Genomic DNA, 18,393 nt, shown 5'->3' with positions numbered 1-18,393 from the left:
AATTGCAGCAACTGCATAGGCTCTACACAAACAGCATGGCAGAAAGAGCAGCTTGGAAGAGCAATATGCAGCAGCTAGAATACATGGATGCACCAGTCAGCAAATGCTCTGCCTCTGTGTATTTTAGCTTGTCCTCCGCATCAAACTTTATTTAGACCAAAAGAAACTGTCTTTAAAAACACAGTCAGCGCTGAGGTGTTAGACTCTTTAGAATCATTTTTTTATAGCAAGTTAAGGCTGATGTGCTCTCCGCAGGAAAGCTAGACTTCAGAACAGTTACTTTTTAAGCATATGGAAATTCAAACAATGAATCTCCCACCACACTGGAGTGGGTTGTGAATCACTTCTGACAGGGGCGCTCTTCCCTCCATCCTCTTGAAAAGCAGTTTCACTCTGCAGAAAACAACAGGGTATGGCAAGGAAGCATGTTTAAGTCCTCTTAAACAAATACTGTCTGACAACTGTTCAAGTCAAAATGTATGAGAATTCCTGAAATCCAGGACTTCATTGTCAAGATGTTTACTTCAGGTTGGAAAACTCTGGGTGCTGTGTCCTCAAGTTCATCAGAAACATATCTGTTACAAAGAGGACTGCTAGTCTCTCAGTACTCTACAAATGTCCTCTCTCTGCTTCTCCCTGTCTAGACTCCTTCAGTGCCCTTAACAAGAGTTGTTCTAATTGCTTTTTTTGGGACGTAAAGCTGTCCAGATGCAGAGCCATCTTGACAATTCACTGTAGTATGTGTAGCAATGGCAGAAGTGTGACTGTAGACTCTCACAAAGTTGAACTGAAGGATGAAAGGCAGGAGTGGTAAAATTACAGTCCTCTCTGAAGTAGTTCTCTGCTGGAGATATTGCAGGCCACATCTGGGTTGTGTTTTTTTTTATGTTTCTAATTGGTGGTTTAATTATGGTGATGGAATGATAGCAAGAAGGTTTTTTTTTTTTTTTGCTTTTCGATCATTACCTGCTTTAGCTGTCCTTGTGCTCCAGTGCCAATAGAAGATACAGACAAATGATAATTTTATGGGTGAACTAAATAACTAAGGGTGCAGGCTGTGACTTCATTGAATAAAGTGACTCTTCATCCACCAGAACCTAATTTGTCTCTGAATTCTCTTTTAGGTTCAATTGCTAACTTGTGCTATGGTCTTGAATACGCTAGTTTTAGTCTTTGGATCGCTTTCCCTTTCAGTATATTTGAGCTGCAGGAAAGCTTCTTTTTCTTCACAGTGCTGAGATAATATGCTAGTACTTAAAAATTCATGACAAAATATATGGATCCCAGCTTTTGGCATTTTATTTCCTCTAATTAGGCATTTAATTCAGTTTGTGATGTTTATAACTAATCTGCTTCAGGTAAAGTAACTGAACTGCAGCAAACCTTTTGCTGATTTTTTCATATCCACTGGTCTTTGCTGCTGAGTATAAGTTTAGAGTCTAAGGTTAGGTGAACTGGCTGTGGAGCACATCTTCCTTTAATCCTGCAAGTCAGTAACCACTTGTAAATTGGCATGTAATTTAAGGGTTAATATTAATCTAAACAGTTAAATTTCAGAACCTGAAATCTCTGAAAAATCTTTTAAATATTTTGGTTTTATCAACAATGTTAGGCTTGCAACAAGTACAGCATCAGCCTGAGGCAACTTCAAAGAGAGAATCATGAAGGTCTTAAAGTGATTCTGCCTCTAAAGGGAACCCCAGGAAGTGTTGAGCCTGGAGGTAGTTGAAAGTGCATTCTTGGTGTTGCTACAGAGAGAAGGCAGCAGCTCTAAGAAGGGAGAACATGTCAACACCACTAATATTTGCTCCAATTTTAGAATCAAATCAGTCTCGCTTAAAAGATGATAGTATAAACAGAGAAAGAAAGACTGATTTAAAACTAGGCTTTAAAACTAGCTGAAATCCAAAGTACAACGTTACCTGGAAATCTCAAGGCATCTCCAGTGCACTGAAACTGAAACACAGTATGCACTGAAATTCATTCCACAAACTAATTATCACTGGTATTACTGTCACACCTCTTTCTGTGAATGTTAAGCACTGCATAGTGTAGCTGTTGACTACAGGGCCCTTCATAAGAAACTTTGCACTGTTTCACCTATTTTAAGTGAGGCCTTTTAATATATTTTCATTATTTGTTTCTTCATTAGTTAAAATTATTAGAGGTTGAAGCCTTCAATAATTCTTCTTACTGGTCATACTCTTGTCACTGAACTGCAGCAGTGAGTATTTTACAGCTCTTAAAACCAGAATACTGTACAAAAACTAGTCAGGAATTCGTGATTCATACAAGGGCTTTATTTATTACTGTTCAGGTATCTGTCTGTATTACAGAGAATTGTGATGGTTCACTTTTCATTTGGGAAGCAGTTTTTATTGCACTGCTTTCTGATTGTGGGTAGAGTGCAGCTGATGAAGTATATAAATTCAAGATCCTCTGTTATCTTCAGGGCTTTTCTCCATCTACTTTATTTTTATAGGGTAAAACTATATATGCCTGCTTCCTGCTGAAATTAGTATTAGTCACATAGCTTTTAGTTGCAGTGAGGTTCATTGGAAGTAAACCCCAAGAATCTCAAGCAATTAGGTCTCACGGAACACAAGACAAGCTGAAAGCATGATTAAGAGTTTACGGAGCAGCTAGGGTTCCTTAGATACTCTGTATGAAGCTTGAAAGCTAAGGTGCTTTGGTGGAAGCTGCTGATAAATGCCAAAGAACACACAAACTTTTCAATCATCATCCTGAAATTTAAACCCTTACCTAAGCACTAATAGTGAATATTCTCCTCTTGTTTTTACCCTGCCTAAAGTTTTGGTCATACTGCTGTGGAAACTTTGCTGTTTCTCACAGTACAGTGCTGAAATACCAAATCCTGTGTGCCAAGGTTTTGATGCAGGTGTTGTCATTTCTGAAAACCTGATTTGTATCCTAAAGAATCCTAACCTCAAGATTGTTTATGTTTGCAGTACAGGTAGTAAATGAAAAGCAATACAGAAATGCAACTGCAACAAAGAATCATTCCTAATACAGTGATTGTTGATCCCTTATCTCTCTCAGTAAATACATAGAGCCATTCTAGTTAGTGTTCTTCAAAACATCCTTCAAAACTCTTTTAGACAACCTTTAGGGAACCATCAGAGAGTGAATGAGAGGGTATGATGGATCTTGAAATAGATGGAAATTATTTCATGAGGGTACCTGTACATGGTGCCTCATCCCAGGCATAAGGACTGTGCTGTTTTCACTGAAGGAGGCTACTTCAAAGTTATGAACAGGCTGGATGGAGGTGGCAAATTTAGAGTTATGTTACCTTTCAGGACTGTTAAGCTGTCCTATTAACCCCTCTATTGCGATTCAAATGTTTATATTTTTCATTGGCACATATGTACGTCATTGTGGCAATAAAAACTCTTTTGAGCCATGGGAAAAAGTATTTGATACACCCTTCACCCTATGCTAGACCTTTCCATTTGAAGGTGCTCCCTGCCTTCCTTTTTTACCTTTGCAGGTAAGCAGTGGCAGCTCCTACAAAATGTTGGAGATGGCTCGGAGGAGCAGGGGGAGAATTGTGGTGTGGAGGGACACTACTAGGGGTGAGGCATTTTCCACTCTTTCCTTATTTCTGCATGGAGCTGCTGCTCTGACTTCCTCCTTTTACTTTCTTTCCACTCTTCTGGGATCTTTATCCCACCTAGAGTAAAATTCACTCCCTGTGGGCCAGTTACCTGAGAGAACGCTGTTTTGTTACTTGGCTAGTCACAAATAGTGGGTTTTTTTTTAGAAAGACAGAAATATTGCAGTCTTTATAGTGTTAATAAGAAATCTCATGGTAAATACAAAATATACTTTAGAGGCTTCTGCAAGAATTTCTTGCAGAGGATGATATATGCTATTATACCTGAGAAGGGCAAGTGAAGGCTGCTCAATTGGTCATTTGAAACTAAGCAAAAACTAAAAACTACAGTCCAGAAACAGATATAAGAAGTCCAGTCTAAAGATCTACTCCCTTTATCAAAAGGTCACTCTTTAACCTTTCAATATCTAGTCCAACAAACTACCCACTTTAACTTTACAAATGCTGGTGTTACATACATTATCACTGGGACAATGTTCTGAAGGAATCCTGATGCTTTATTCCACTGTAGAGGACGAAAACAAAACAAATAACAACAAAAAAAATAAAAGCCCAAACAGAGGTTAAAAAAAAGGTATTTAATTTCTCCTCCCTGCTAAGAAGAGATATTTCTAACATGAAGTAAAATTTTCCTTTTCTTGCTAGGTCTTTTGAAGTGGCCATGTCATGCAATAGATAACTAGATCACTCATTGATCTAGCTACACTAATTGTCTTTCTCTGTTTCAGTGCATTTTTTAATTAGATGCTGAGCAGATGCTCATAAATCTATGTTTGCTGCTGAATGGCACTTTTCTTTGCACCAGCATAACTGCATTTTTTTTCCCTTGAATTGCACTGATGAATGAAAGTATTGACTCAACAATGACCAAAACCAGGATTATCCATTCAGGTACAGGGAAGTGATGTAGAATGACTGTTATTAACCCATTCTTGCACTCCCTGGAAGAAGGGAATACTGGTGTAACTCAGAAGGGAGTTGAAGTAATGCAAGCAGGAAGGAAATCCACAGTGACAGTTATAGGCAGCACTGAGGTTGGTTCAACCATAGCGCTGATCATCAAGGAGCCCAGTGCTGTGCCGGTCGTTCTGTACAGCCTGTTGAGATTGGCTTCACACCCTGCTGAGGTATGTGCCAGGCTCTGGTCCAGGGCTGGCTTGCATTTGACTGAGCTGAAAGGCAAGCAGTGTGAGCGTATGACTACCTGCACTGCCTATGCTAGCCTGGCATAAATGTTTTGACTAAGGACATACCTCACTTTTGTGGCTGAGAAAAAAGATAGAATAATAGAACTGATATATGTGGTATTCTGCTTTACGTTTCGAGTACAAAGACTGGCTTTCCTCTTGTTTTAGTATTTTGATCTAGAGAAAGTGATTTAACAAGCTGTTTAATTAGTGAATGGGCAGAGACAATCTGTTCCAAGAATTGTTGGCAGCATAGAAAAGGGCATAAAAGTTAAGAGCAGGTGAAGGGGACAAAAGAAATGTTAAAGAAATGTGTTTTCTTTGGCAGAATGCTCCAAAATGCAAAGCCTTGTGCGACAGATCAGATGACAGCATGTTCCATGCAGGCACATTATACTAGCACTAAAAATATGACTTTGTTTATCTAGCCAAAAAGATAAACAACTTGCTTGGAGTCTTGGGGATATTTGTCAGCAATTCAGAGAAGAAAATGCTTGGAAGATGGAAGAACCATCTGAGCTCACTGTGAAACGGCAAATGTTCCAGTGCTATTTTTGGTTGAGTAGTATTGTGAAATGGGAGGTGACACTACAAAATCTTGGAATAAGCATGTTTGAAATAAGCTGTTCATGGAAATATGTATGTTCCATATATTTAGAATATAGTCTAGTCTGATAAATTACTAGCATCCTTTGTTCCTATACTTAGTGTCTCCTACTCCTTTTTTGAAGGAATATGCTATATCCCTGTGGTCTCAGCTTGGGAAATTTATAACCTTGTTTGGTCCTTTTTTTTTTTGTCAACAGCCAGGTTAGAAAAGTTGTGCCCAGATTAATTCACATGAAAAGGACAGAAGATGTAAATGAATCCAGTTATCTGCTTTGATCTTTAGGATCAGAGAGAAGATGGGAAAAAAAAAATTCTTTTACTCTTGAAATTATTGGATAAGATCAAACCTGGTAAGACCCCCATGTATGTAATAGAAAATAAGGAGAAAAAGAAGTCACAATTCTTGCTGGAAAAGATGCATAAGAAAAGAATTCTACTGATAAGGGTACTTTCATGATAATATCTATGCTCACCCTCTTGGCACTAGAGCTGGTTGACAGTAGGTTGTTTAAATGAATATGAGCAAGATGATGCTGCTCAAGTCTTGGAAGACAAATGCAGAGACTGGAAGAATGAAGACCTTAGGCCCTCTGTAGGTGAGGATCAGGTTTGAGATCATCTTAGGAACCTGAATGTGCACAAGTCCATGGGACCTGTCTATCATAGTTGAAAAATCATGGCAGTCAGGTGAAGTTCCTGACAACTGGAAAAAGGGAAATATAGATCCCATATTCAAGAAGGGGAAAATAGAACACCTGGGGGACTACAGACCAGTCAGTCTCACCTCTGTGCCTGGCAAAATCTTGGAGCAGATTCTTCTGGAAGGTATGCTAAGGCACATGAAAAACAACAAGGTGCTTGGTGATAGCCAGCATGGCTTCACTAAGGGGAAATCCTGCCTGACCAATTTGGTGGCCTTCTATGATGGGGCTACAGAACTGATAGATAGGGGCAAAGCAGTTGACGTCATCTACCTGGACTTGTGCAAAGCGTTCAGCACTGTCCTGCACAGCATCCTTGTCTTTAAACTGGAGAGATACAAATCTGATGAATGGATCACTTGGTGGATAAGGAATTGCCTGGATAGCTACACAGAGAGTTGTGGTCAAATCACTCAATGTCCAACTGGAGACTGGTAATGAGTGGTGTTGCTTAGAGATCAGCATGATCAGGGGGCTGGAGCACCTCCCATATGAAGGCAGGCTGCAAAATCGGGGCTGTTCAGCCTGGAGAAGAGAAGGCTGTGTGGAGACCTCAGAGCAGCCTTCCAAAATCTGGACAGGGCCTACAAGGATGCCAGAGAGGGAATCTCCATCAGGGACTGTAGCAATAAGACAAGGGGTAGTGGGTTTAAACTTAAACAGGGGAAGTTCAGGTTAGATAGAAGGAAGAAGCTCCTTACTCTGAGGGTTGTGAGGCACTGGAACAGGTTGCCCAAGAAGTGGTAAATGCTTCATGCCGGGCAGTGTTCAAGGTTCAAGGTCAGGCTGGACAGAGCCTTAGGTGACATGGTTTAGTGTGAGGTGTCCCTGCCCATGGCAGGGGGTTGGAACTAGATGATCTTAAGGTCTTTTCCAACTCTAGCCATTCCATGATTCTATGTCAGTGGTACTGCCTGTTTACCTACTTTCAAGGTAGCTAAATGCTAAAAATCAGCACCTTCATTAGTAAATGGAAATGACCCCTCCCCATAAGTGAATATATAAGAGAAAACTGTTATTTCTTCTTTGATTCCTCCTTTAGTCTTTTCCAGATTAGCTCTAGGTGGTTTAAATTGAAGTCTCTGTTGTTAGCAGGCACTCATCTATTTATATTTGATTAATATCTTACAAATTATCTGCTTCTTCAGTGCCAAGAAAACTTGTTAGTAAAACAGAACTAGAAGGGAAAAAAACAGGCAATAGAAAACATCTATTTTTAAAGTGTTTTCATTTTACTGAAACTGCTATGAGATGAACTACTTTTCTTGGAGAAAGGCCTCTTTTACTGTCTCATTTTGACACGTCTAGAAAACTCTGTATTATGCCACAAAATGGGCTCAGAGGATGTGTTAGCCTGGCTGGAGTTGCTCAGCTGCTTACCGGTGTTGCAGTACATTTGGTACTGATTTACAGGCCATTTTGTCCACTCCTGTTTCTACCATGAGAAAGACAATCCTGACACAGAATTTTAATGTTACGGTTTGGGACTGGAGGAAGGATTACTCTGCATAACTTTGCTTTCCTTGTAGTGCTTGGCAGCTCCAAAATACTTTTTGTCTGAGGACTTCTGGTACTATACAGCACTGCATATGCCTCCTAACCTCAAGTGGAGCAAGGTGTCTGCCATTTCATTTTTATGTATCAGGAAACTGGAGCGTTTAGTAGAATTCAACAAGTCATGGTGGCCACACTAATAAGTAAACAACAGCTTGGTTAAATCCTAGTCCTCCATGACTAAAAGTGAGTATGTTGGTATAAGACACCATGTAACATGCATGGGATCAGTTGTTTTCCGTTCACCACATACAGTGTGTCTGAAATCCTGCTATTATGAACATGCATCCTTATCTCTTAAGGAAGCTAAATCATCCTTTAGGAATTTAGGAAATTGTTCAAAATGACTCCAGAAAAAAAGGCAGTAACAAGTCAAGGCAGGTTTTGTATTCTCATGTTGTTTTTCATCTTGGAACTCCAGTGGCAGTTTTTTCCATATTTTTTATTGGATTAACCTTATTTTTGGCATCATATTGCTAATCCTATTTAAATATAGGATCAGCCAGATGCAGAAAACAATGTGCAATGCGCACACACAAAAAGAAAAAAATTAAGTGTAGGGATCATCTCAGTTTTGGAACTAAAAGTATCTATGAAACATGGCTACCTGGGTTCTAAATGCAGAGCTTCCCAGATCAGATGAGCACCTCATGAGAGTCTGATGTTACACTCTAAAAGAAATGCTTGTGCTTTAGTGGAAGCATTAGTACTGTTCACATGCTGGTTAGATATTAACCAGCTCAGGCAATATCCCTTCTGTATATTACAAAGATATCTTCTGAGACCTTATTTCCTGTCTTGGCCATGTTCTAATCTGAAAATAGATCACATTTCTGGGTTAAAGAAGATGCTTGATTTGGAAAACTAATTTGAAAGTATGCGACTTCCTGTGACACCCACATTCCTTTTCCAGGATAAATACAGAATTTACACTGCAACTGTAATCAATCCACAGTAAGATATCTAGTAAGTTCCAGGTTTCTTGTGAAAATATCGAATTTTGAGTTTATTTACAGCAGAGAATATCTGCAATAAATATGCCAGAGTCAATTGTATTAATCCAGGCTTGCACCAATATTACTGGAAACAAATCTAAGTTTATATTAAATAAATTGAGAGTCTATATGATCTAGGAGTGTAAAATGTTGCAATTACACTGCCTATATTTGTATTCTGTTTACAGCAGCCAGTAACCCACATACTCTTTGATCAAGAGCTTTCCAGTGTGGATTGATGTAGGTAATTTTGTCTCAGGTTGTTTGGTATTTGACATAAATCCTTGATTTTGGAAGTAAACTGATAATACAGCTATCTATTTTTTAACTTTAATTGTTTGTGAATGAAATTCTGAGCGTGGAAAACCAACCCATGAATTATTGATACTTTTAACATTCAATTCTGTTTTTTTTTACAGGAAAGAAAGGGTTTATTTTCATTTTAGTCTTGGTCATGCTTGTTGAATGCTTGATGTTGGTGAGCAGTATAGGTGTATGGATATGTATGGATATGTGATATGGATATATGAATGTGCATTTTTTTCTTACACATTGAAGCTGGAGTGTACTGGAGCCTTTCTGGAGCTCAGGGCTGTTCTTCCAGCCTTTGTTTCTTAGCAGTTAGTAACTGCCTAGTGCATGGATAATGGGAAGCATAATTTTCTGGCACCAGAGGTAGAGGTTCACAATTACCCAGGCAGGGCTCTCACTAAAGGGAAGGGAAGGTTGTATTCCATCTAATAAGCTCAAAGAAGGCAGAAAGAGGTATACCAGATGACACCAGCACAATCACTCTGCTGTTTACAAGGTATGTGACTGATCCAGAAATCCACTCAAAAATATAGTTTTTTCCTTTTTTTTTTTTTATTTCTTTTTTTTTATTTCCTGTTTCTAGAAAAAGCAAGTGAGTCAAACAAAGATCCGGGTGATCTCTACCATTGTCTTCATCCTGGCAGGCTGCGTTGTCTTTGTGACCATTCCTGCAGTTATCTTCAAACACATCGAGGGATGGACAGCCTTGGAGTCCACCTACTTTGTGGTTGTCACTCTGACTACTGTTGGCTTCGGTGACTTTGTAGCAGGTGAGCAGCTTCCATCCTAGCCACTGTGCATGGAAGCATTGGTTCTTAGAACTGGTTTTCTGGTATAGAGAGGAGGCTTTTCGTAATGTATTATATTCCAGGTGTTTCTGTTGGGGTTACTGTGCAATAGGACACCAGGTTGATTTAAGATCCAGGTGTTTTGGCATCTGCAGATTACAAGCTTTCATCAGTGTAGATAATGGGAGCATGGGAAGCCCTGATTATCCTTTATGGGGCAATGAATTATGCACAAGTCAAATTACTCTCCCATTGGATTCAAGATTTGTATTAGTCCATTAGGGCTCAATCTGAGCCTGACTGCAGAAGCAAGTAGCCAAAATGATGAATGGATGAAGCTGTTACAAAGTAGGGCTGAGCCATAGGGCTGGTGAAATCTTATTGAACACAGTAGTGGCTGCTACTACAGGAGCTGCAGCTTTTCAGAAACTACATTCTCTAACCTTGTCAGAAAGTCTGACATTGCAGTTGCCTTGTTAAGGAAGACTCATGCAGGAAGAGAAGGACTGATGGGATATGCATCTCAGTGCTAGGAGGATACTCTCCAAGATTAATACAGTGATGGCAGGAACTAAAAATACCCATGCTTATCAGTTTCCAAAGAGGGAGTCAAGATTGTTGGCTGGAAAGATGAGATTTTTTTTCCCCCCATACAACTGCTTTGCTAACAAGTTGGTTAAATAAGTGGATTTTTTTTTTCCCCATTACTGCATGACCTCTACTCTTCATTCCTGTTGTTAGTGGTCCTAATTAAAGGCATTAAGATCCCCGTGTTATAGCCATATTACACTACTGTTTTGTTACATCCTATCAGTGAAATACAAATGGGTTAAAAACATCAAATGAAACTACAGGGATATGTAGTTTTCTTTGCTGAACAGCTGCAGACAAGTCGTTTTGTAGAGAAGACTCTAATCCTTTCTTATGACATAGTGGTATAGAAGACATGAATTAGTGAGGAAAAAAAGGCACTGAACAAAGAAGGCCCCAGATATGAAAAAGAGGTGTTTTACAAGCATTCAGATGCAGAAATGATTGAGCTTGGTCCATTTTAACCTCTTAAATGTGAAGAGAAGCTCACTTTGTGGTGAAGCTCTGTCTTTGTGGTACCACAGTGTGAAATAAAAACAATTTACAGTTTTTTTCTGAAGCATATCACACTTCAGTATTGGTGTGGTTTTTTTAATAATAGAATAGTAAAAATAAAACAACAACCAAACTCTGAACATTAAATGCTTATATCCAGCAAGATTAGGAGAATATGATTCGCAGCTGGGTGGCTACTAACAACCAGGATTTTTCAAAAATCAAATAGATGATCCTGAATAAAAAAACTTCAGAGGCAATCTCATGATAAGAGTTTAAGGCAGATGATCACCAGGAGATTTGGGTTTTATTGCTGGTTTTGGGGCAGATTTTCTGTCACTTTTATTTTCTGTCACTTTAGTCTCTCAGTATCTCTGTCTCTTCAACATCAAATAAAAAAATATTACACTGTATTGAGCAAAACAGCATCAATGGAGCTATACTGATTTATTCCACCTAGAATATGTTCCAGCTCTTGGCAGACTGGAAGGTTTTTGTACTACTGATGGAGATAAAATTGTGGATGGAGCCTGAAAAAAAACCAGAATATCTGATAGGCTGAAAAAAAGTGGTCTCATACTTTCTCAGCTGCCTGATTACTCTGTAAGATAGACCTAGACAATCTGTTTTATAGCAGGTTTCCTTGGGGACACATATGATCAGAAGAGCCTCGTTGTACTGTAGCAACAGCAGCTCCCACCTCCCATTGTTTCACACTCTTAAAGACTGGGAAAAAGAAAATGATTCATGAAGTCTATGGGAAGAGATTATCATCAAACCCAGTATTTGGGACCCTGCTAATTCTTAGATGTCTGACTTTCCATGGGGATGTTCAAACACTGTATGTACACTCATACTGAGTCTGGATAAAATCACAGAGTTGGGAATGTCTCAGACTGCAAAAAGCTCTGGGGTAAATGCTGAACTGCGTTGTCTGCTGATGGAGGGGAAATCCTAGAATCCCTCTGATGTCTAGCTCTTGTCTAATCAAGGCTGGAGTCCAGGAAATACACAATCTTCTTCCTGAGTCCCCTGGTAGACTTGCTCTTCAGGCAGAGGTTTTACACAGGTACCACCAAGGTGGTGTTTGTTCTCCTGCACTGAAGGATATGGCTGTGCTCATGGGCCTGAGCAGACTCTGTTGCTTGTTCACTTCACCTCAGGGCTGTGCCTGCTTCTCACTGGTTCTCATTCTTGCACTGTGCATAGCACTGTGATAGGGCTGGGAGTCTCAAATGTGAGGTTGTATTTGCTTTCTTTTGAAAAAGCTTACTCTGCTCTGTGGTAGGCAGCAGTGTGGCTGCTACTGCATTTATTTGAGGCTCTTTGTAGTTCTTTAGATATGTCACCTCATCTCAAGACTTGCATGAAGACCGTATAGGGTATTTGTTGCTTCACTTGATCTGTATCTCCTCTCAAGTCACTGCTCAGAGAATACAACCCTATAACTGATACCCAAGCAGACAGTATATCCTTATTCTCAGGGCTGATGGACAGTTGGCTTTCTGTCAGGCATCCTGATTTGGAGAGGAAGATACTTTTCTTTCTCCTGCATATAGGTCTCTCAGTCCTGAGGCTAAACCCATAAAATATGGAACTATAACCTGAGGGAGCTGAACTGTAAAGTTTCTCAGCTACCAGGCTGCAGGCAGTTTAGAATAAGGAAGGCTAGCTGTATTAAACTTTTTTCTTGAGAATGTGTTCATGCTGTTGCAGGTACTATCAAAGTAGGAATTTCAGACTTGCTTCAGAATATGCGTAATCGAAGAAAAGTGGTTACTAGGTGCTCTGGCAAGTCTCATAGCAGCAGAACAATAGATAATTTTGACAGGTCTTAAATTGAGAACAGACTGTGTTCCTCCCATCTGACAGGCCTCTTGGCTATTATTAGAACTACAGTGGTGTTGGCAAGAGTCAAGAAATACTTCCAGGCATTTCTCAGAATTGCAGTTATTTTGTCATAATTTTGGCATCTCATGATTCCTAAGCATAAGTATATGCTTATTTCAGGAGGAAATTCTAACATCCATTACCGGGAGTGGTATAAACCCTTAGTGTGGTTTTGGATCCTTGTTGGCCTTGCCTATTTTGCTGCTGTCCTGAGTATGATTGGAGACTGGCTAAGAGTCCTGTCCAAGAAGACAAAAGAAGAGGTATGACTAGTCATTTTTCAGTGATTTTTCATTTTATGAGAGCTTTAAGTGCTTGATTCCTGCTTGTCCTAAAGAAGGATGCCTCTCTGCATGACCAGTGCTCAATGTTCCCCATGGTTTACTTCACTGGCTGCCTTTGGTATCCAGTTCGCTCTGATCTTTAGGGAGGAAAAGAAGCAACAGAAGCAACCTAGGTTCTTCCACCTCTACCAGTACTACCAAATACACAGAACACATCAGTAGGATTGCAATTATCAAATAAGAAAGGCCAGTCTTCACTCTGAAACTAGCTACAAAATTGTGCTAAGAATGTTAATGCTCTCCCCTTAAAAATTGGAGATGCGTGGGTTTTGAAGACATTAATTGTCTCTCTTCATTAAGAAACAAGAATCTGCCTTCAAAACAGTGATTTATATTGAGTTTTTCTACTTTTCCTTATGCCAGGGAATACGGTCTGAATAAAGGTTTAGATTCAGGCCCCTTACTGAGTACTGTACTATTTAAAATTGAAGAAACTGAGTACTCAGCATTGGGGAGAACATGATTAAATTAACTCAGAGCATGTTTTCCATGATACAAAGACAAGGTTGGACAATAGTAAGCAATTGCATGACTCCTGAGCTGAAGACTGTTGGGGAGGATGTTAATAGAATTTCAGTTTTTAAGGCAATCGCCTCCTGCACTACCAGCAAAACTAACCTGGCAGGGTTAACCAAAGAACAGGCATAGACAAAGTTTGGCAGAGGGGTAGTGCTGGTTATTTTCTTATGAAGTCATCTGTGCGACCTGAGGCCCAGTGCCTCCTCTTTGCATCTCCATTGATAAAAGGGGGCTTAACAGAAATTTTGGCTGTCAGGTTGAGCATCAGCAGGCACCTAGAGGTGTGAATCTGGTATCTCATGGTGGATGTGACATGCTTGCTGCCATCAGTAATGAAGTGCTAAATGGATACTTGGTCATCTGGCCTGAGGAATCAAAGATGACCTCTTTGGGGATCACTGAATGCAGAACCCGAGTTACTCAATTCAGTAGCCATGGAGGTTCTTTGTTCTTAGCTTTATTCTTACACTATTACATGCAAAGGAGTAAAACAGATCAAAGCAGTGAGATATTTGAGGATTTGCTTATGGTGCCCATACAGAATATGTTTTGAAGACTCCTCCAGCTGGCTTGAGAGGGTGGTATTTGGATAGTTATGCGATTGAAACCTCCTTTTAAGACTGTAGACTGGATCAGTCAGCAGACCACTTACAATTATCTAACAGGTATTTCCAACATTAATTGGCACTGAACAGAACCTTTAGTGGGATTGAACAGCTCCATCCATGAGCAATATGGGAAAATACATTACTGCATTGCTATCCTGGTTGTTGTGCTGTTCTGAAGCACATTTGGTATATCTCTGTATGTGATTAATTTTCCCTAGTCCCAGCCATCTCCACTGACATTATAAGTCAGGAATTTTCTTCTTAACCAAGAGGGGATTATTAGTGTGAACACCCCCCATCACATAACTGCTATAAAATGTGTGAGGTGGCAAAACGTGAAACAGGCAGACAGGTTTATGCCACATAAGACATTACCCAGTAATGAGTTGGTACATTTACAGCTTGCCCAGTATAACCACTTTGATCCCGAAGTTTGGGTCCAGATGGATGCACTGGAGGTGGGACTGGTCTGTGATTTCATGCCAGAGAAGGAAGTGCTTGCACTGCTATTGTATAGGAAAGGCTGTAGCCCTGGTTTTGGTTGTGTTTCTTTTTTTTTTTTTTTGGTTTGGTTTGTTTTTTTTTTCCTTTTTTTTATTCATTTCTGTCTCTTGTTGTTATAAAGGTTGGAGAAATAAAAGCCCACGCAGCGGAGTGGAAAGCAAACATGACGGCTGAGTTCAGAGAGACACGGAGGCGGCTGAGTGTGGAGATCCATGACAAACTTCAGCGGGCAGCCACCATCCGGAGCATGGAGCGCAGGCGCCTGGGCCTGGACCAGCGAGCCCACTCTTTAGACATGCTCTCTCCAGAGAAGCGCTCTGTCTTTACTGCCTTGGAAGCAGGGCGCTTCAAAGCCTCATCTCAGGAAAGCATCAATAACAGACCTAACAACCTGCGCCTTAAAGGGTCAGATCAGCTCAACAAGCACGGGCAGGGAGCATCTGAGGACAACATCATTAACAAGTTTGGATCATCTGCTAAAATGAGCAAAAGGAAAAATAAAGACCTCAAAAAGACTATCCCTGAGGATGTGCATAAAATTTATGAGACCTTCCGAAACTACTCCTTGGATGAAGAAAAAAAGGAAGAGGAGACAGAGAAGATGTGTAATTCTGAGAACTCTTCTAGCACTGCAGTCCTGACCAACTGCATCCAGCAGCACTCAGACCTGGAGAATGGAGTGATCCCCAATGAAACCAAAGAAAGGGAACACGAAAACAAAGTGTTACTTGAAGACAGAAATTAAATGTAAAAGATGCTTGACTTAACAATGTTAGTGGTTTTATATACATATATATATTGAGACACGTGCCTTATACAAACTCCTTGTTCAGTCTGAATTATATAGCATCAAAGAATATTTCACTGTGCCATAAAGACTCAAGCTTGCTCTGCCAAAACAAATCAGGAACACAGCACTGCAGAATGGCAACAGAAAGCTACGCACATGGAAATTTCAGCCTGTATAAAATTACCAGGGTAAGACACAAATGAAGGGATAGAACCATGGTAGTATCACCAGAGTGCTTCTGCCATGGTCTACTATTAGACAAAGGGCAGCTACGTAAGAAGAGCCTTTCAAAGGGATGAAAAAGTGTATCTTTCTAATGGAGTATGCATCCATAAAACCTTCCCCTGGTGATTGAAAAGAGGAGAAATGATCGGAGTGAACTAGAAACTCTCAGTAAGGCTTAGTTTACATTTTGGCACGTGATCCAAGCTAGATTTCTAGATTAACTTTTTTTTTTCCATTTTTGAAACAGATGCATTATCTTTCTAACCTCCAAAAGAATGTCCATGGACACAGCACCAGCTTGGTGCTGGTTTGAAAAAACAACACAGACACATTTAAGGGTCGGATTGCTCTTTTCATTAACAACAAACAAACAAAAAACCCCAAATAACTCTGCGGGTATTTCTCATAACCACTGACAAAAAAAAAAAAACAAAACAGGAAAGGAAACAAATGGATTTTTTTTTTCTCATGTAAGAAATACTCAATGTAATGTCACAGCAGGAAATTTCATATGAAGAAAGTGCAACATCTTGTGCTACGTTGCTTAAAAGAAGAGAAACATTAATGATATTTGGCTAGGTGTAAAAAACAGTGGTTCTTTTTTAAAAGAATTTCTCATTCATACTTTCTACCACTGAAAAAAAAAATATTCAATTTTAATGCTGTAAGACTATGAAGGCAGAAGGAAAGCTCTAGCTTTTGCATGTCAGCAAACTGCTGTTCTCTGTAGCTGATTCTGAATTTTTAAAAATAGACATCAAGCATATACGTTATCCACATGAGGGCCAGGGCAACTACAGAATCTCAGGGCTCTCTGCCCCTTTTGCTGGGTTTGGATTTAGACATAAGCTGAGTCACAATCTCAGAAAAGAAAAAAGGGAAAAAGAAAAAAGAAATTTAGGAAAAGAAGTTGAGAAAAATACGGTGGTAATCTTTTAAGTGCTCATAGCTTTAAGTGCCATTAATGCTGTCATATTTTGTAACTTTTTAAACAAGTATTTTGAATTGTTTTATTTCCTTTCAGGTACTACCTTTGTTTGACATTTACTATCTCTTTTCTTGATAAAATCTAAACATGCGCTCCCTGCATTTCTAGACTAAAGTGAAATGTAACCAAACTGTGGGAATTTAAAAAAAATCCTGGACTGATGGATATAAGAAATGCAAATGTCCCTAGACTTCACAGTGAATACTCAAAGAAAAGGCTGCAAAGTAATTAATGGGAATTGCAAAACTCACCTCAGTAGCCTCAGCCTGTCGGCTACTATGTTTACCATTGCAGATAGAAGACTTTGCATGCTGGAGATGAGATACACGTTTGTACCAATGATGCTCTCCCTGCGCCTTCACAAAATCCTAACTATTCCTGCAATTCAAATTGTAGGCTTAAAAATAAAGTAAACATGGATGCAGATGTCAGAGACAAACCAATCCTTACAAGCTAGTCAAACATACAGGCACTTTAGGTTATACAGACACAGACTTTTGGAATCGCCTGCCCATGTCTATGTACACAAAAATGCATGCTTCATTTTCTGTGGTAGTGTCTGAGATTTTGTGCACAATGAGCCAACTCAAAATCTAACTAGTCACCAGAATACGTGTTTGCCATGGCTATGAAGAGAAGCATGGCCGCCATGCAAATGCAAATTTTGAGTATACATACTTGCAAATCTAATTGACTTTTAACTATTCATAGAAGTGAGCCAAATTCTACTAGTGCAGTGGGAGAAAGAAGTTCTTAGTATGTTCTGTCTGCTGGTTCACTTCCCTTGAAATATCATCTTTCTAATTTCATTATCTGTCAAAAATTAAGGATGAAAAAACAAGGTCTAAAAAATCTCAGGTCATTTGGGATTGATTTAACTCAATAAAATCCAACAGAAATTGAATTCTGCTTAGTTCACCAATGAATCTCTTAAGGTGAGGTGCTGTACTCTGGCTTTAGTTTACTTGAGGCAGGGCAGTAAGCCCAGTCCCAGGGAAAGTTTCATCTGACTTGAGAGCTGCTGTGGGTCCTGGAAATTTTTGTGCCATGCAGCCCTGCGGCTTCACAATGATGCAGATGGCAGCTTGTGACCATTCTCAGATCCTACCTCCAGATTCTGTCCTCCTCAAGCCACAGGCAGACACTAGCAGGTCTGTTCAAGAACTGGAGTCCTTTAGCCCTCCTGTTGTTCCTGGTTTTGGGTAGGCCTGGGATGAAGTTCAGCCTAGTGCCCTGTAAGTAAATCTGAAGTCCCTCCCAGAAATACAGTGAATCATCTTGTGCTAACTCTATAGTACCAGGATGGTTGAAGTATACTTGGATGTACTCGTATGAAGGATCAGGTGCACAGAAGTATCTCATGTGACTTGAGAAGCATGTAATACACATAGACTGTGCTAACAATTCTCCTTACTAAATGCCAAAACTAACATCATGCATGTGGTGTTATTTGTTCCTCAACTGAGTTCTTCTCACAAGAAATGCTTGCCTGTAATGGAGAAGTCCTGCAGAGACTCACAGGCAGCTCTAAGGATATTTCCTGTATGTGAAATATAAGGCATAGTTACAGCCAGAGCATTTCTGCTGATTAGGGCCAGGGAAAGCAAAGTCTGTCTTGCAGGACTTGTTTGTGTGAGCAGGGAGTTGGATAGTGGG

At 39.8% G+C, this 18,393-nt stretch overlaps 1 protein-coding gene across 4 annotated transcripts in view; it reads left to right on the top strand.

Moving 5' to 3' along the window:
- The window catches only part of KCNK10 (potassium two pore domain channel subfamily K member 10), an 85,521-nt gene extending 67,462 nt beyond the window's left edge, over positions 1-18,059 (top strand). For all 4 annotated transcript variants that reach the window (XM_061463765.1, XM_061463764.1, XM_061463761.1 and 1 more), the window contains 3 exons: positions 9,579-9,765; positions 12,880-13,022; positions 14,856-18,059. In XM_061463765.1, the coding sequence (XP_061319749.1) occupies positions 9,579-9,765; positions 12,880-13,022; positions 14,856-15,479 (954 nt within the window). In that variant the 3' untranslated portion in view covers positions 15,480-18,059. The remainder of the gene's footprint in view (positions 1-9,578; positions 9,766-12,879; positions 13,023-14,855) is intronic.
- Positions 18,060-18,393: the final 334 nt, after the last annotated feature.

The sequence above is a fragment of the Pezoporus flaviventris genome, unplaced genomic scaffold (genome assembly GCF_033815535.1).
Source record: "Pezoporus flaviventris isolate CSIRO_AGI_PZ_B2104156 unplaced genomic scaffold, CSIRO_AGI_Pfla_v1 ptg000036l, whole genome shotgun sequence".
NCBI lineage: Eukaryota > Metazoa > Chordata > Aves > Psittaciformes > Psittacidae > Pezoporus > Pezoporus flaviventris.
The sequence above is the reverse complement of the archived record's forward strand: the minus strand, read 5'-3'. Positions and strand labels throughout refer to the sequence as shown.